The 19,829-nt window shown below is 46.0% G+C and overlaps 1 protein-coding gene and 1 long non-coding RNA gene across 2 annotated transcripts; both read left to right on the top strand.

Moving 5' to 3' along the window:
- Positions 1–225: 225 nt before the first annotated feature.
- Positions 226–1,163, top strand: LOC109787649 (uncharacterized). The gene is made up of 3 exons (XM_020346193.4): positions 226–507; positions 684–789; positions 878–1,163. The coding sequence occupies exons 1-3, from the start codon at positions 250–252 to the stop codon at positions 985–987; spliced, it is 474 nt and encodes a 157-aa protein (XP_020201782.2). The 5' UTR covers positions 226–249; the 3' UTR covers positions 988–1,163.
- A 2,059-nt stretch (positions 1,164–3,222) lies between these two features.
- On the top strand, positions 3,223–6,492 carry LOC141021323 (uncharacterized). The gene is made up of 2 exons (XR_012182171.1): positions 3,223–4,981; positions 6,224–6,492. It is a non-coding gene; the product is annotated as an uncharacterized lncRNA (long non-coding RNA).
- The last annotated feature ends 13,337 nt before the right edge of the window (positions 6,493–19,829 follow it).

The raw sequence follows: 19,829 nt of genomic DNA, 5'->3' as shown, positions 1-19,829 counted from the left end.
GCGTGTCCGCCCAGCCTCTTCCTACGCCCGGACCCTTCTTCGGGCATGGCATGGACGACCTGGAAGCACCCGAGCCTACGACGGGATAGGGATTAGATATTTGCCACAGCATCTCCACATCCCTTTCCGATCTCTCGCACGGCGAATCGCCTCTCCTCCAATCCCCTGCCCGCGCCCACGTGAACGCACCCGCCCGCATTTGCGGCCCCAGGCTCCGCGCGCCACGTCCATGCGCCGGCTGGCGGAGCCATGCGGCCTGGGAGGGCACGCCGGTCCACGGACCCGGCCCAGGGAGCCGGCGGGCGACGCGGTGTCCTCATCCATGGTGCATGTATAAATAGGTTCCTCCTCCGTCGACTCTGCACGCCTTATCACCACACAACCCCATACACACACAGTTCCTCAGATTACGATTACGACCGAGGAAGAGGAAGAGCAAGAGGAATAGGAGGAAGAAGATATAATATGGCCCTGGGAGACGACTCTCCGGCCTCCTACATCCGCATGGTATGTGCTACTACAATCGTCGTCTTCCCGTCCCCTAATTCGTAGCTTGATCTGCTGCGCCCTTGGTTCTTCTAGCTAGCAGATAGATGATCACCAGCATCAGCATGCACAGGACATTGATTTCTCACGTCGACATCAGAATTGGTTAAGTGATTAAGGTGGGCTTTAATTTGCAGGTGCACCATCTGATAGAGAAGTGCATGACGTTCAGGATGAGCATGGAGGAGTGCATGGAGGCGCTGTCCAAGCGCGCCGACGTTCAGCCGGTCGTCACCTCCACAGGTAGGCCGGCGTCTCAAATCAATTACTGCTTCCTCTGATCAGCAGGAATATATCTATCTGTACTGACGCTGAGTGGGCGTGCTTGCAGTGTGGAAAGAGCTGGAGAAGGAGAACAAGGAGTTCTTCGACAGCTACAACAAGCAGTTGAGATCAGAAGGCCGAAGCAGCAGCAACAGCAGCAGCGACAGCAGCTCCTAATGACCAACAGGAGATGCGTGCTGCTTGCTCTAGATGTTGGCCGTTCTGCACTTAGTAGAACGAATAATTAGAAGATCGACGGCGCGGGAGGTCAGCTAACGCGACGCGATCTGTGTGGTGGTGCATGTACAGGGTCAGGTTGGCAGGTATCAAAAGCCAGCTCGTACTGTTGCGATCGGATTCAAGCAACGCATTACGCCACGCAAAAAATGCTCTGCTCCTGCAATCGGATTCTCATTTTTTTCCCCCTCATAACGAACAAAAAGAAAAAGCGCGGTAGTCCCGCACAGAGAAACACTGTTCTCCCCTAACCAGAGATACTAGTACACATGATCACGGGAAAATGGAGGAAACATACTACTGTTTATGCTCAGCGAGAAGTAGGTGTACACGAACGTGCTCCGTGACGGGATGGGACATCTTGTCTTTGGCTCGCTCAAGCCAGCATGGAACGGTCCAAACAAGGAAAGTTTGCATCGGCGCCATACGTGTGTGCAGTGCCGTGGAATCGGTGATGGGATTCTGCACGGGACAAGGACCCCTCCCCTCTTCTTTCCTCTGATTTTGACGTGACAAGCAACAACTTGGCGAGGCAAAATGGGCAAAAATAACCTTGAAACGCCACTAATTCACAATGGGTGAAATTTTTTCACCAGCTGACCCTTTTATGTAGCATCCGACACGTCGGCGCTACACTAGACTGAATAGCGGCTGATTAATAGGTGATACACGCCTGACGGTGTGGCATCCTGAGGCTGGGCAAGGGCCCACCTCACCTTTAGTTGTGCAGCGCCTAGCCGACATGCGCTACACTACCTTCTGTAGCACCTAGACGAAAGACGCTACACGTGCACTTACTAACCGCCGCGGGCTGGCCCTCCCTAGCCTTGCCCCCACACAAACCCCAAGAGCATTTGAATAGAGTCGCGATTCCCTCTCTCTCCCCTCAAATCCCTCCCCAAATCCTGCAGATCTGCTCGTGGATTTCGACTTCAATCCCTCCCTCAAGGTAATTTCCTCGGATCCACTCCTTTTCATCTGAAAAAATGCTCACATTTGCTCAAGTCTATCATGTTTAGGCAAACCCTAGTTTTTCATGGATTTTGAAATGTGTAAGGAAATATGAGATGATTGTTTGGCATTTGTTAGGGTTAGGCTTCTTAGTATGATAGGGTTACCGTTATGGTTCTTGTTATGTTGGGGTTAGGTTAGGGTTATGGTTCTTGTTATGTTGGGGTTAGGGTTAGGGTTATGGTTCTTGTTACGTTGGGGTTAGGGTTGTTGTTCGATTTCTATGTTAGGGCTATGGATTTTGTGTTAATCTTCGCATCAATACTTATGAAATATATTTTCCGTTGTCTTGTTTTAATTATGTTAGGGATGGGGACAAGGACGCCTTTTGTAACGCGCCGGATGTAACTTTCCATATTTGTAACTCCAACTCTTGCCATTTTCGGCTATGTGTTATGATATTTCCTTCGTGGTCGGGTTTTGTCTTTCGTTTTTGCATTTTCTTCATGTCATGCATCTCATATCACGTCATCATGTGCATCTCATTTGCATACGTGTTCGTCTCATGCGTCCGAGCATTTTCCCCGTTGTCCATTTTGCAATCCGAGACTCCCACTTGCACCGGCGCACCCCTCTTGTCTCTTTTTGTGAGCGGGTGTTAAACGTTCTCGGAATGGACCGACGTTTGCCAAGTGGCCTTGGTACACCACCGGTAGACCACCTGTCAAGTTTCGCTCCATTTGGAGGTCGTTTGATGCTCCAACGGTTAACCGGGTAACCGCAAAGGCCTTTCGTGTGTTGCAGCCAAACACCCCTCCAAACAGCCCAATAACCCATCTAAGCCCCCTCCATGCTCTCTTGCCAAGTGTGGGCGAAAACCGCACTCCATTTGGAGTCTCCTATCTCCCTCTACCTATAAATAGGTGATCCCTGGATTTTTCGCGCACACGAAACCCTAGCCTCACCCCTCTCCGTCGCCGGACACGTCCGGTCCGAGCTGGACGAAGTCGCCGCCGCCTCGGCACCACTCACGCGCCGCCACGTGGCGCCCCGCCGAAGCCCGTCGCTGGCCCCCGCGGCCCAGTCCCCGCCGCCTCCCGCGCCTCCCGCGGGCTCCCGCGCCCCGCCGCCCGCGCCCAGCGCCTCGCCGCCTCCTCATCGCCGGTGCGCCGCCTCGTCGCCGGGTCGCCGCCCGCCGCGCCGAGCTCGTCGCCGCCCGCGCCGTCCGGCCCCGCCTCCGCCTCCGCCGGCGCCGGATCCGGCCAGATCCGGCCGTCCCCGTCCGCACCGCGCCCTCTCCGACCCTCTCCGGCCGCCACCGTTCCATTCTCCGGCGAGAGCTCCGGCCCCGCCTCGATTCGCGTGCCCGGAACCCTAGATCGAGGTTGACTTTCCTCCCTCTATTTTCTGCCAAGTCCCGAATTTATCACTTTATGTTGCTCTATTCATCATGTCATATCTCATTGCATACTGCTCTGTTTTGCGTGCATGATATATCGCAATGTTCATCTCGAGATTATCTTCATTTTGTTCTACTGTGCCATAATCGTTTGAGTTCACCTTGATGCCCAAATCGCTGATGCAAGAGTGCTATATGATGTTTACTGCTGTTACTTATCAGAACTTGATGTTTTGTCATTTTTGCTGCATTTGATGTGTGCATCTTATGAGCATGAGCTCTACATGTGTTTTGAACTATGCCATGCTATATTTACAGGGGTGTATGCCATTTATTTTTGTGATTTATGTGGTGACTAGCACAAGCATGCAAACTAGGCTTCGTGATGTTTCTGTTTTCAGGGACACGGGATTTTGCTGTCCTTTACCTGCTGTTATTTTTATGCCATGTAAACTTGATGCTACAGTGAGATCCATGCTTATTTTGAGATACTTCAGTAAGGATGTTTTGAACATATGGTTATGCTCTATCCATCCATGCCCCCTTTTGCAATTAAGGAGTGCCCTAGCATGTCTCAAGCTTGCTCTACCTTTGCTATAAAATGTTCCTGGCAGAATGTTAACATGATATTCAATTTTGCCAAGGTTGTTGTAGTTGATCCATACATGCTATGAACTTGCTCTTGCCATGGTTAGCTTCATGCACATGCCATCTTGCTGTAGGTATGCTTGTTTTGTCATGCATTGCTTTGTGATAAGTGAATCGAGCTCACAAAGATGCCTTCATAATTCTGATAATGCCATGCTCTGTTTTCTGCCAAGTCTGAAGCCTGTTAACGAAACTTGCTATGTTTACATGGGTGCCATCATATCTTCTGTGCCTTTTTGGCTCATGATCAGTAAGGGACTTTTGTTCTATGCATTTAGTAGATTCATTACTTGCCTTGTTTTTCTATGATAAGTTCCTGTAGCATGTGTTTGGCGTGATCTGAACATTGCTACCTGATGCTGTTTCAGCCATGTTCAGTATTTTCACTAAGTCTGTGAAGCTGATATCTTTTGCACTTTTGCCATACTTGTTTGAACCTGTTATTGTGTGATCTAGCCGTAGCTCAGTGTTCCTCTTTTGTCAAGAATCTCTAGTAGATCACTGCCATATGCTTTGTTACTATGTTGGGATGCTGTAGCATAGTTACTTGATGTATTCTAAGGGGCATCATGCTGTTAATCGCAGAATTGTGTCATTCTTGTTTTGCTTGCCATTTGCAAACCGTGCATCCGTTTCCGCTGATCTTTATATCGATTTCGACCGAAATCATCTCATCTTTCCAGTGGCATACTTGGTTTGCCAAGTTGATGCCTTGTTCATCTTTTCCCGTCCGGAGCACGCATATGCATCGCATATCACATCTCACATATCATGCATGTATTGCATCATGTTGCTTGTGCATTTCCCGTGATTGATTGTTGGTTCTTTTGCTTGTGTTCTTGCTGTGGGTAGAGCCGGGAGACGAGTACGCTTACGAGGAACCTGTTGAGAACGCTTACGAGGATCAAGCTTTCGACAACTCTGAGAACCTTGCAGGCAAGATGACCATACCCTCGAAATCACTTCTATCTTCGATTTGCTAGTTGTTCGCTCTATTGCTATGCTGCGCTACCTACCACTTGCTATATCATGACTCCCATATTGCCATGTCAAGCCTCTAACCATCCTTTCCTAGCAAATCGTTGTTTGGCTAAGTTACTGCTTTTGCTCAGCCCTTTTTATAGCGTTGCTAGTTGCAGGTGAAGTTGAGGTTGGTTCCATGTTGGAACATGGATATTTTGGGATATCACAATATCTCTTATTTATTTAATGCATCTATATATTTGGTAAAGGGTGGAAGGCTCGGCCTTATGCCTGGTGTTTTGTTCCACTCTTGCCGCCCTAGTTTCCGTCATACCGGTGTTATGTTCCTTGATTTTGCGTTCCTTACGCGGTTGGGTGATTTATGGGATCCCCTTGACAGTTCGCCTGGAATAAAACTCCTCCAGCAAGGCCCAACCTTGGTTTTACAGTTGCCTACCTAAGCCTTTTTCCCTTAGGTTTTCGCGAGCCCGAGGGTCATCTTTATTTTAACCCCCGGGCCAGTGCTCCTCTGAGCGCTGTTCCAAACTAGAGCCCTTTGCAGCGCCACCTCGGGGAAATTTGAGGCCCGGTTTAGTTGTACGGACTGCTCATCCGGTGTGCCCTGAGAACGAGATATGTGCAGCTCCTATCGGGATTTGTCGGCACATTCGGGCGGCTTTGCTGGTCTTGTTTTACCATTGTCGAAACGTCTTGCAAACCGGGATTCCGAGACTGATCGGGTCTTCCCGGGAGAAGGAATATCCTTCGTTGACCGTGAGAGCTTATAATGGGCTAAGTTGGGACACCCCTACAGGGTATTATCTTTCGAAAGCCGTGCCCGCGGTTATGTGGCAGATGGGAATTTGTTAATGTCCGGTTGTAGAGAACTTGTCACTTGACTAAATTAAAATACATCAACCGTGTGTGTAGCCGTGATGGTCTCTTTTCGGCGGAGTCCGGGAAGTGAACACGGTTTGAGTTATGCATGAACGTAAGTAGTTTCAGGATCACTTCTTGATCATTTCTAGCTTCACGACCGTTGCGTTGCTCCTCTTCTCGCTCTTATTTGCGTATGTTAGCCACCATATATGCTTAGTGCTTGCTGCAGCTCCACCTCATTACCCCATCCTTACTATAAGCTTAAATAGTCTTGATCTCGTGGGTGTGAGATTGCTGAGTCCTCGTGACTCACTGATTCTACCAAAACAATTGCAGGTGCCGACGATACCAGTGCAGGCGACGCAACCGAGCTCAAGTGGGAGTTCGACGAGGAACGTGGTCATTACTATGTATCATTTCCTGATGATCAGTAGTGGAGCCCAGTTGGGACGATCGGGGATCTAGCATTTGGGGTTATCTTATTTTCATTTGGATTTGACCGTAGTCGGTCTATGTGTGGATTTTGAATGATGGATGATTTAATTTATGTATTGTGTGAAGTGGCGATTGTAAGCCAACTCTCTTTATCCCATTCTTGTTCATTACATGGGATTGTGTGAAGATGACCCTTCTTGCGACAATACCTACAATGCGGTTATGCCTCTAAGTCGTGCCTCGACACGCGGGAGATATAGCCGCATCGTGGGTGTTACACCTTTTTGAAAGGCAATAACGAGTCGGCCCCAGTTGAGCTTGACATGATGTTTGAGGGTAGTCCTAGCTATGCCAAGGTCTTGGAACAAGTGAGAAAAGATTTAAATTGGATGGACCCAAGTGATATTATTGAGTTGGGGGGAAAGCATAATGTGGGGTTTGGTATGCACATCCGTTGAAAAATAATGCGCGTAAACTCCAAGCAACGTTGGGTTGCATACAAAGAGACGTTGGTCGAATCACTAGACAAGGTTTTTGAGTTATTTGCCACCAAAAAGGTTTATGGTAGCTTACACTTGGACTTGAACCGACTTGCCTCCCCATTTTTTGATAGGAGTCCTCCACCCATCAACCAAGATGAAAGGAGTGAACCTCACCTCTTTTGACCCAACAAGTGAGGCCAATATTGAGCCTGTTTTCAAAGAACTAAGATGAAGCATTGGAAGAATAGAATGATGAGTATGAGGATGATGAGAATGATGTTGATCTCCATGACAACAATGTTAGTGATTTGGACACATATTATGTGCAAGAGACCATGGAACCTTCCATCCTGTATTTCCGTGGCTATGCATCGGAGTCGGACGACAATGGACCCGATGAAGAAGTGGATGAGGAGGGGTTCACGGCGAAGGAGGCCGAAGCTTTCGAGAAGGTATTACGGCGGGATCATCGGATACCATTGTTCAAGGATCTTCTCGCGGATGAATCAGTGGTTGATGGTGGCAAGGGTATATTTCTTGGAGTTAGGCCAACTTCTCATCGGGATATGGAACACGAGAAGAACATTATTTCTCCCGGGTCAAAGTTCGAAACCTTTTTGGAATTGAAGATGTGGCTCGACGACTTCTCGGTTACGCATTATCGTCCGCACAAGGTGGTTCTCTCGGACGTGAAGGTGCGTTACACGGTTGTATGTGAGGAGGACTGATGTCCATGGATTGTGCGTGCAAGACCATGGATAGGAGGGCCCGGTTTGCACATAGTGAGTTGTGTACCAACTCACATGTGTCGAGGCAAGAAGGTAGATGGCAAGGTTGTGTCCCAAGACTACAGACAACTCACCTCTGAGTTCATCATTTACAAGCTTTCAATCTCCATCTCCTCACTTCCAACAATGAGCAGTAAGAGCGCATGGACGTTATGAAAGCTCTCTTTCACTATAAGGTGAAATACGGGAAGTCGGGAAGGCATGAAAAGCGAAGCAAGCTGCATTCAAGATGTTGTATGGTGATTGGGATGAAGCATACAACTGACTCCCTAGGTTGTTGGGAGCTATGGCCGCCACTAACTGGAGCATGGTTTATGTGTTCGAGCCGTATGGGCAAAAAATAAGGATTCAGAATGGAAGGACAATCCGAGTATTTGGCCATGCATTTTGGTCATTCGAGCAATGCATGATGGCTTTTGAACACTGTCGGTTAGTCATCTCCATCGATGGCACCTTCTTGACGGACAATTCAAGGGCACTCTATTGGTTGTAATAGGGAATGATGCCAATAACCGGTTGGTGCCTTTGGCTTTTTCTTTGGTTTAGGTGGAGAACAATGATAACTGGGAGTGGTTCTAGCGTCTTTTGAGAACAAAGGTATTACCGACTCAAAGGAAATTTTGTGTCATATCGGATCTGAAGGAAATATGCCCTAGAGGCAATAATAAATTTGTTATTTTATATTTCCTTATTCATGATAAAGGTTTATTATTCATGCTAGAATTGTATTGATAGGAAATCTTAATACATGTGTGAATACATAGACAAAACAATGTGTCCCTAGTGAGCCTCTACTAGACTAGCTTGTTGATCAAATATCGTAAATGTTTCCTAACCATGTACATGAGTTGTCATTTGATAACGGGATCACATCATTAGGAGAATGATGTGATGGACAAGACACATCCGTTAGCTTAGCATAATGATCGTTTAGTTTTATTGCTATTTCTCTCTTCATGTCAAATCCATATTCCTTCGACTATGAGATTATGCAACTCCCGGATACCGGAGGAATGCCTTGTGTGCTATAAAACATCACAACGTAACTGGGGGATTATAAATATGCTCTACAGGTATCTCCGAAGGTGTTTGTTGAGTTGGCATAGATCGAGATTAGGATTTGTCAGTTTAAGTATCGAAGAGGTATCTCTGGGCCCTCTCGGTAATACACATCATAAGCTTGCAAGCAAACGACTAAGGAGTTAGTCACGAGGTGATGTATTACGGAACGAGTAAAGATACTTGCCAGTAATGAGATTGAACTAGGTATGAAGATACCGGCGATCGAATCTCGGGCAAGTAACATACCGATGGACAAAGGGAATTAATAATGGTTTGACCGATAAAGATCTTCGTAGAATATGTATTAGCCAATATGGGAATCCAGGTTCCGCTATTGGTTATTAACCGGATAGGTGTCTCGGTCATGTCTACATAGTTCTCGGACCCGTAGGGTCCACATGCTTAACGTTCAATGACGATATAGTATTATATGAGTTATGTGATTTGGTGGCTGAATGTTATTCGGAGTCTCGGATGAGATCATGGACATGACGAGGAATCTCAAAATGGTCGAGAGGTAAAGATTGATATATAGGATGACGGTATTCGGACACCGGAAGTGTTTCGGGGGGTACCGGGTACTTATCGGGTCACCGGAAGGGGTCCCGGGCACCCCCGGCAAAAGATATGGGCCTTATCGACCAAGAGGGGAAATGCACCAGCCACAAGGATCTGGTGCGCCCCCCATATGGGCCAGCCTAGGAGGAGAAGGAAAGAGGGGAAGGGAAAGGAAAGAGTGGAATAGGATTCCCCCTTCCTTCCCTCCCCCCGCCCCCTCTTTCCTTCCCCCTCCGACAAACATGGCAGGGGGCGCGGCCAAGGGCAGGAGCCCAAGTAGGATTCGAACCTACTTGGGGCGCCACTTGGCCTCTCCCCTCTCCCTCCCACCTATATATATGAGGAGGGGTGAAGGAAATATGCCCTAGAAGCAATAATAAAGTTGTTATTTATATTTCCTTATATCATGATAAATGTTTATTATTCATGCTAGAATTGTATTAACCGGAAACTTAGTACATGTGTGAATACATAGACAAACAGAGTGTCCCTAGTATGCCTCTACTTGACTAGCTCATTAATCAAAGATGGCTAAGTTTCTTGACCATAGACATGTGTTGTCATTTGATGAACGTGATCACATCATTAGACAATGATGTGATGGACAAGACCCATCCGTTAGCTTAGCATAATGAACGTGAAGTTTTATTGCTATTGCTTTCTTCATGACTTTTACATATTCCTCTAACTATGAGATTATGGAACTCCCGAATACCGGAGGAACACCTTGTGTGCTATCAAATGTCACAATGTAACTTGGTGATTATAAAGATGCTCTATAGGTGTCTCCGAAGGTGTTTGTTGGGTTGGCATAGATCGAGATTAGGATTTGTCACTCCGAGTTTCGGAGAGGTATCTCTGGGCCCTCTCGGTAATGCACATCACTATAAGCCTTGCAAGCAATGTGAATAATGAGTTAGTTGTGGGATGATGCATTACGGAACGAGTAAAGAGACTTGCCGGTAACTAGATTGAACTAGGTATAAGGATACCGACGACCGAATCTCGTGCAAGTAACATACCGATGACAAAGGGAATGACGTATGTTGTCATGCGGTTTGACCGATAAAGATCTTCGTAGAATATGTAGGAACCAATATGAGCATCCAGGTTCCGCTATTGGTTATCGAGCGGAGATGTGTCTCGGTCATGTCTACATAGTTCTCGAACCCGTAGGGTCCGCACGCTTATCGTTCGATGACGATTTGTATTATGAGTTACGTGTTTAGGTGACCGAAGTTTGTTCGGAGTCCCGGATAAGATCACGGACTTGACGAGGAGTCTCGAAATGGTCGAGAGGTAAAGATTCATATATTGGAAGGTAGTATCCGGACATCGGAATGGTTCCGAGTGATTCAGGTATTTTCCCGGAGTACCGAGGGGTTACCGGAACCCCCCGGGGAAGTGTTGGGCCTACATGGGCCTAAGGCAGAGAGAGGGAAGCCCGCGGGTGGGGGGGGGGGTGTCGTGCGCCCCCTCCTATTGAGTCCGAATAGGACAAGGAGGAGGGGGCGCGGCCCCCCCTTTCCTCTCCCTCTCCGTCTCCTTCCTTTTCCCTCCGGTGAAAGAAAGGAAAAGGGGGGATCCTACTCCTAGTAGGACTCCCCCCCATGGCGCGCGCCCCCTGGCCGGCCTCCTCCTCCTCTTCTTTATATACGGGGGCGGGGGGCACCCCAAAGGCACATCAATTGTTCTCTTAGCCATGCGGTGCCCCCTCCATAGTTTACTCCTCCGGTCATAGCGTCGTAGTGCTTAGGCGAAGCCCTGCGCGGATCACATCACCATCACTGTTACCACGCCGTCGTGTTGACGGAACTCTCCCTCGACCCTCTGTTGGATCAAGAGTTCAAGGGACATCATCGAGCTGAACGTGTTCTGAACTCGGAGGTGCCGTACGTTCCGTACTTTGATCGGTTGGATCGTGAAGACGTTCGACTACATCAACCGCGTTAACCTAACGCGTCCGCTTTCGGTCTACGAGGGTACATGGACACACTCTCCCCCCTCGTTGCTATGCATCTCGTAGATAGATCTTGCGTGAGCGTAGGAATTTTTTTGAAATTGCATCCTATGTTCCCTAATAGGGGGCGCCTAGCACAGACCTGACAATTTCCTAGCCGTGTGTGGTGGCCCCTCCACCGTTTACACCCCCGGTCATATTTTCATACTGCTTAGGCGAAGCCCTGCGGAGTTCACTTCACCATCACTGTCACCACGCCGTCGTGCTGACGGAACTCATCTACTACCTCAACGTCTTGCTGGATCAAGAAGGCGAGGGACGTCGCCGAGTTGACCGTGTGCAGAACGCGGAGGTGTCATGCGTTCGGTACTTGATCGGTTGAAGCGCGAAGAAGTTCGACTACATCAACCACGTTGTGAAATGCTTCCACTTACGGTCTACGAGGGTACTTAGACACACTCCCCCCCTCGAGGCAGTCTGGGTGGGCCAGGGCAGTCAGACTCGTGCTTGGCAGCGGGTCGGTCCAGCAGCCGGACATGCTGGCTTGCCAGCGAGCTCGCCGAGCTGAGCGACGACAATCAGACGATGGACTTAGCTTCCGACCAGGAGCCAGCGCCAATGTCCTAGCCGGTTCATGCCGTGTTCACCATAGAGCAGGTGCAGCCGCACTTCGTTGCCCTAATGGCGGAAGAGCTACCAGCGCAGGAGGACCTGTGCTGCAACCTCCGTCTCGTCAACGAGCACCGGTGAACAAGCGAACGACAATGCCATCGCGGACATGTGGCCCTATGATCTTGGCTTCCCGAATGAGCAGCGGGCACTGTATCAGACCATCCATAGGGCCCGCGAGGCCCTCTTCGTCGTCCTTCGAGTTGTTGCGCTCGCCGTGGCGCCGCCGTCTCGCGTTGTCAACATGGTCAACAGACATGAGGAATGAGGAGATGACTTTACTTGGAGAGGATGACAGTCGGGACCCACCAGGGCCATAGCCGCACGTCCGCAAGTGCATCCTTATTATATACTATAACTGTAGTTTTTTTGCTTCCTCCTGGTTTCCTGACATCACGGTCCCACACCATTGTCAACCTGTGTAGTAAATAAACAAGAGAATTGCGCAAGGAGCGGCCGACAACTGGGATCAAGCAGCTCGAGCAATATTTGTGTTATTGAGATGTGAGCACTGCAGAGTTTTTCTTGAGCGATGTTTTTGGTTTTTTTGAGACAAGAGTGAAAGCACAAGTGCTCCCTGGGTGATTTTGGTAATTAATGTCAACATATCTCTTGTTGGACTAATGCTTTGATCTAGTATGCTTCAGATAAGTTCAACAATGGAGTAGCATGGACTAGAGGATGTGGAACCCCTTTGAGATGATAAGGACAAAGGATTGGCTCAAGCTCAAAGCTCAGGACTCTACATTTTTCATTTTAGTGATCCAAGATCACATTGAGTCCATAGGAAAGCCAATACTATTAAGAGGGGATGAGGTGTTGCTTAATGGCTTGCTTGCTCAAAGTGCTTAGTGATATGCTCCAAAGCCCTCAACCACTTTCTCCCATCCACATTTTTCCCAAACCAAAAGTCAAACTCGGCCCCACCGAAACTTTCTATCCGGTGCCACCGAGTTCTCTTAACATAGCCACTGACAGAAACCCTAATCAATTCCGTCACACCGATGGGATCTCGGTCTCACCGAGATGGGCTTGCAAACTCTCTGTTGCCTATTGCATTAATTTCGGTCTCACTGAAATATGAAATCGGCACCACCGAGTTTGCTTGGCCAACTCTCTGTTTTGCATATTACCCAAATCGGTCCCACCGAGTTTGTGTAATCGGTCCAGCCGAGATAAGGCTTTACCCTAACCCTAGCACATCGGTCCCACCGAGTTGATCATGTCGGTCCCACCGAAATGCCTAACGGTCACATTATGAACCAAATCGGTTCGACCGAGTTTTATAATTCGGTCCCACCGAGTTTGGTGATTTGTGTGTAACGATTAGATTTTGTGTGGAGGCTATATATACCCCTCCACCCACTCTTCATTCGTGGAGAGAGCCATCAGAACATCCCTACACTTCCAACATACATTTTCTGAGAGAGAACCACCTACACTTGTGTTGAGGTCAACATATTCCATTCCAACCACATAAATCTTGATCTCTAGCCTTCCCCAAGTTGCTTTCCACTGAAATCATCTTTCTACCAAATCCAATCCTATGAGAGAGAGTTGAGTGTTGGGGAGACCATCATTTGAAGCACAAGAGAAAGGAGTTCATCATCAACACACCATCTATTACCTTTTGGAGAGTGGTGTCTCCTAGATTAGTTAGGTGTCACTTGGGAGCCTCCGTCAAGATTGTGGAGTTGAACCAAGGAGTTTGTATGGGCAAGGAGATCGCCTACTTCGTGAAGATCTACCCTAGTGAGGCAAGTCCTTCGTGGGCAATGGCCATGGTGGGATAGACAAGGTTGCTTCTTCGTGGACCCTTCGTGGGTGGAGCCCTCCGTGGACTCGCGCAACTGTTACCCTTCGTGGGTTGAAGTCTCCATCAACGTGGATGTACGATAGCACCACCTATTGGAACCACGGATAAAAAATCTCCGTGTCTCCAATTGCGTTTGCACACTCCAATCCCATCCCTTTACATTCTTGCAACTTGCATGATTTACTTTCCGCTGCTCATATACTCTTATCATGCTTGCTTGATATGTATGTGAATGTTTGAACTTGTGTTAAAACTCCACTTCAACTTAAAGAATTTAAAAACTGCAACTTTTCTTGCTAAGAGTCTATTCACCCCCCTCTAGACACCTCTTCTCGATCCTTTCAATTGGTATCAGAGCATTGGTTTCCATTGCCTTGGTTTAAACACCTTTGGAGGAAGATGGATGAGTCTACGTTGGGGAGTCTTAGACATAGAGTGCCTATACTTGATGGAGAGTACTTTCATGAGTGGAAAAATGAGATGCTTGAGATTTTCAATGAATATCATTTGACCAAGTACATTACTACTCCTTGTGCTCGCATTGTTGATCCCTTGCATCCCACACCCGATGAGGATCTTGACATGATTCGCAATCTTAGAACTATCAATCTTATTGTAAAAGGATTGCCAAAAAAATTGTTTGCTAGCTTACCTACTCTAGATTGTGCTTACACCATATGGAGATTTCTAGAGGAACGTTTCCCAAATTATTCCTTGAAAAATCTAGATGAGATTCTCCGTAAGTCTATTGCCTTGAATAGGATGAGTAATAGTGATTCTAAGTTTGATGATTGTCTATTTGAGCTTCGTGATCTCATGCGTGCCAACGGAGATGTTGGAATTATTAGCAATATCATTTTCGAAGTCATTAGAATTCATAGCGATGAACATTGTTACGGTCATACTTCTAATGAATCACTCTCTCTAGGAATTAATCCATAACATGATAATGTTGAACATGGATACTATGATGAGAATGATGATAGTGAATATGATCTTGATGATGCGATGAGACACTTTGGTCTTATGGCTAATCTTCGCGGCTACATGGTTGGAGGGAAGGAATGGGTCCTTGATAGTGGATGTACTGATCATATGACCGGAGACAAAGATATGTTTCGTGAGCTTGCTGAAAACGACGGCCCTCGAAAATATGTCACTTTCGGTGATAACTGAAAGGGTAGGGTGGTTGGCCTTGGTAAGGTGGCCATCTCACATGATAGCTCCATACAAAATGTTATGCTCGTTGAATCGCTTGGCTACAATTTACTTTCCGTATCTAGACTTGCTGACTTTGGTTTCAATGTCCTATTTACTGAAGTAGATTGCCAAGTGTTTCATAGAGATAATCATAAAATGGTCTTTACCGGTATCCGTAGAGGTGATCTTTACATTGTTGATTTCACTAAAAAGGCTCAACCTAGAATTTGCTTTATTTCTAAATCTTCGAAAGGATGGTTGTGGCATAGAAGGTTAGGTCATGTGGGCATGCGAAATCTTGATAAGCTTATTAAGGGTGATCATATCCTTGGAGTAAAAGATGTTATATTTGACAAGGATAGACTTTGTAGTGCTTGTCAAGCAGGAAAACAAGTTGGAGGAAGCCACCACGTGAAGAACATTATGACGACGAGAAGACCGCTCGAGCTACTTCATATGGATCTGTTTGGTCCCAATGCCTATAAGAGTCTCGGTGGTAACTCATTTGGCCTAGTTATAGTTGATGATTTTTCAAGATTTACGTGGGTGTTCTTTCTCGCTGATAAATCTCAGGTCCAAAAGATCTTCAAGAGCTTCGCTAGGAAGGCCCAAAATCAATTTGAAGTGAAGATCAAGAAGGTTCGCAGCGACAATGGAACGGAGTTCAAGAACGCAAATGTGGACACCTTTCTTGACGAAGAAGGGATTTCGCACGAGTTCTTGGCTACGTACACGCCTCAACAAAATGGAGTTGTTGAGAGGAAGAATCGAACTCTTATTGAGATGGCAAGAACGATGCTTGATGAATACAAGACTCCAAAACACTTTTGGGCGGAAGCGTTGAGATAGCTTGTCATGCAACAAATCGCTTGTATCTTCACAAGCTACTCGGCAAGACGACATATGAGCTCCTCACCGGTAACAAACCCCAAGTTGGATACTTTCGAGTATTTGGCTCAAAGTGTTACATTCTTGATAAGCATCGTCGTTCTAAATTTGCTTCTAAATCTCATGAGGGTTTCCTACTTGGTTATGGCTCAAACTCTCACACTTACCGTGTCTACAACAGTTTCACCCGAAAGGTTGAAGAGACGGTAGATGTGAAGTTTGATGAATCTAACGGCTCGCAAGTAGAGCAATTGCCAATTGATGTAGGGGATAAAGACCCTTCGGAAGCAATCCAAGACTTGTCTATTGGAAAGATTCGACCAAAGGAGGTGAAGGAGAGTACCTCGTCCGTCCAAGTGGAGGCTTCCACCTCACGACAAGGTGAACCAAGAGTCGACATGGAAGCATCCACGAGTGGGACACATCAAGATAAAGAAAACGAGGAAGTACACCAAGATGAACCTCATCAACCTCCTTCTCCACCACGACAAGAGAACGACAACGTAAATAATGAAGAAGGCTAAGAAGAAGGACAAGATGAAGAAGATGTTCCACCCCGACCCAAGCAAAAGCTCCCACGAGTTCGAGAAAGAGTCTCAAGAGACCATCCCATCGAACAAATCTGCAATGATATTCAAACCAGGAGAATCACTCGCTCTAAAACTCATTTGGCTAATTTTTGTGAACATTATTCATTCATCTCTAGTATTGAACCTATGAAGGTTGAAGAAGCATTGGAAGATCCGGATTGGATAAACGCCATGCATGAAGAGCTACACAACTTTTGAGAGAAATCAAGTATGGACATTGGTCGAGAAGCCCGACAACAACCACAACATCATTGGTACCAAATGGGTGTTTCGCAACAAGCAAGATGAAGATGGTCAAGTCGTCCGCAACAAAGCTCACCTAGTCGCCCAAGGCTACACTCAAGTCGAAGGTATGGACTACGGTGAGACATATGCCCCCGTTGCTAGACTTGAGTCCATCCGCATCTTACTTGCCTATGCTAATCACCATGATATCACTTTATACCAAATGGACATTAAAAGTGCTTTTCTAAACGGTGAAATTGAGGAGGAAGTTTATGTTAAACAACCTCCCGGCTTTGTCAATCCTAAGAAACCCGATCATGTTTACAAACTTCATAGAGCTCTTTATGGTCTTAAACAAGCTCCTAGAGCGTGGTATAAATGCTTAACGATGTTCCTTATTTAAAAAGGCTTTGAGATTGGAAAGATAGACTCTACTCTTTTTACTAAAAGTGTTAATGGTGAGTTATTTGTATGCCAAATTTATGTTGATGATATCATATTTGGCTCAACTAACCCTCATTTTAGTGAGAAGTTTGGAAAGCTAATGTCGGAGAAGTTTGAGATGTCTATGATGAGTGAACTCAAGTTCTTTCTTGGTTTGCAAATCAAGCAAACTAAGGAAGGCACCTTTGTCTCTCAAACAAAGTACACCAAGGACTTATTCAAGAAGTTCAACATGCAAGAAAGCAAAGGTGTGAAAACTCCCATGCCTACTCGTGGACATCTTGATTTGACTAAGGATGGTAAACCGGTTGATCAAAAGGTTTATCGCTCTATGATTGGATCATTGTTATATCTATGTGCCTCTCATCCCAATATTATGCTAAGCGTGTGCATGTGTGCACGATATCAAGCGGCCCCCAAAGAATGTCATCTTAAGGCTGTGAAAAGGATAGTAAGATACTTAATACATACACCAAATTTTGGCATTAGGTATCCTAAGAGGTCCTCTTTTGATCTTGTTGGCTATTCCGACTCGGACTATGCCGGAGACAAGGTTGATAGAAAGTCCACTTCGGGTACTTGTCAATTTCTTGGTAGATCTCTTGTGTCTTGGTCTTCCAAGAAACAAAACTCGGTATCCTTATCCACCGCCGAAGCGGAATACATTGCCGCCGGTTCATGTTGTGCTCAATTACTTTGGATGACCCAAACTCTTAAAGATTATGGGATCAATGTGAAACATGTTCCATTGCTTTGTGATAATGAAAGTGCTATTAAGATTGCTCACAACCCCGTGCAACATTCTCGAACTAAGCATATTGAAGTTCGTCATCATTTCATTCGAGATCATGTTGCTAAAGGGGACATTGATCTTAAGCATGTTCGTACCGATAAGCAATTGGCGGATATATTCACCAAATCGCTTGATGAGAACTTTTTTTGCCGTTTGAGAGGTGAATTGAACATCATTGATGCTTCAAACTTGGAGTAGGAACTCCATTTGGATACATGCAAGGCATGAATCTATGACTAATCCTTGATATTTCTCTTATGATGATATTCATATGTCTTGGATATATTTGCACCCTTTCATGTTATCTAACCCTTGTAGGTACTTGGATGAATCTAAATCTATGAGATTGCAACTCTCTCACATCTTGAGCAATCTCTACATCACCAAGTCTCTACACAATGGTGGTTTATGACGAGGAAGCATGAAATCCTTCAACATATCATTTGACAAATTATATATATCAAATTTCATTTGGTATCAAGCTTCATGATTGTCATTTTGGATACACAAGTGCTCTTCCTTGCAAAAACTAACCCATGTAGGTAGATGAACTCACTTCCAAAGTGGTGCTCTCGACTCTTGATGAGCCACATCAACCTCGAGCAACTCACACAAGTTCAACTACATGACTAGGATCAACACCACCACCCAAGGTATGTCATTCCATCTTAGAGAAGCTTAACCTCAAGTGATAGGTCAAAGCAACTCAACAAGATGAGAATACATCAAATGCTTAAACGAAAAATGGTAACCCCATTTTGAGCTTAAATGATGAGTATGACTTATGATCAAGTGTTCTCACTTAACTCCTTAGTCAATATACTCTAACATAGGTGACTTTGTCACCGCCCAATTCTAAATGAAGTTCTCTAGTGTTTCTTTGAGTTTTTTTTGCATATTGCCCTTTGCATATTTATTCCCCTTCCTTTATCAAAAAAAACTTCATCTGGATTTTCTTTTCTCTGTTTTGTTCTGCATTCCCTGCATCCAATTCCTTGCAAATCTTTGTGAGATCTTATTTTCCTATTGAGCTAAGGTGACAAGTGTTCTCTCTATGTTGAACTCGGTCACACCGGTCTGCCATTTTCGGTCAAACCGACACCTTTCGGTGCTACCGAAGTAAACAACTCGGTGTCACCGATTTCTACGCAGAAAAGACCATTTGCCACTTGTTCCTGCACTTTTGTTCCAGCTCCACTCGATGATCCCTGTCCTCTACCAGCATCACACTCTATATGCTGCTTTGCTCTGTGACTCAAGGACCAAACCTATTTTGACTCACACTCAAGAAGAACCCTTCTTGGAAATTGATGTCAAAGGGGGAGAGAGAGATCACATCAAAGCTTAATTCTTCAAAAGGGGAAGAGAGAATACTTCAAATAGGAAGGAAGAGAGAAATCACATAAAAGCCCCAGATGCTTGGTATTCAAAGAGGAGAGAAGTCACATGTCTTTAGAGGGGAAAAGGCATGTTCATGTTTGCTTATTTGGTTTGCTCTGATTTTCTGTTCCCTATCTTCTCCTAGTATCCCATACAAGATTCAGGGGGAGCAAGACACATAAGGGAAGAAAATCTTCGAATTAATTGCATATCTTTACCTTTTGGGGACATGTCTATATCTAATAGAGTATCCAGTGCTCACACTCTACATGTCATCCCAATCTTGGTACTCTTGTGGTTCCTTTTGTTTGCTCTGGCTAGCAGACGTATCTGTGTTATCTAACCTTGTTTACTCAGGTTCATCCCTTTCTAAGCCAACTCAAGACCACAAGGTAAGTATATGCATCACACTCATCTGCATTAGGATTTCTTGCTGATGTACATACTGTTTGCAAGAAGGACTCATGAGCATGAAGGTACATTTCCTATACTTACATCATTTGCTCTGATGCATATAGCCAAGATACATGTAACACATTGCTTACTCTGTCATGCTTATGCATTCACATGCTCTTATATTCCATATTTACATGATTGCATACATATAGGGGGAGCCTATGCATGTTACATGTCTTTCCAAAGCTTTACTTGT

Source organism: Aegilops tauschii, chromosome 4 (genome assembly GCF_002575655.3).
Source record: "Aegilops tauschii subsp. strangulata cultivar AL8/78 chromosome 4, Aet v6.0, whole genome shotgun sequence".
NCBI classification, from domain to species: Eukaryota; Viridiplantae; Streptophyta; class Magnoliopsida; order Poales; family Poaceae; genus Aegilops; species Aegilops tauschii.
The sequence above is the reverse complement of the archived record's forward strand: the minus strand, read 5'-3'. Positions and strand labels throughout refer to the sequence as shown.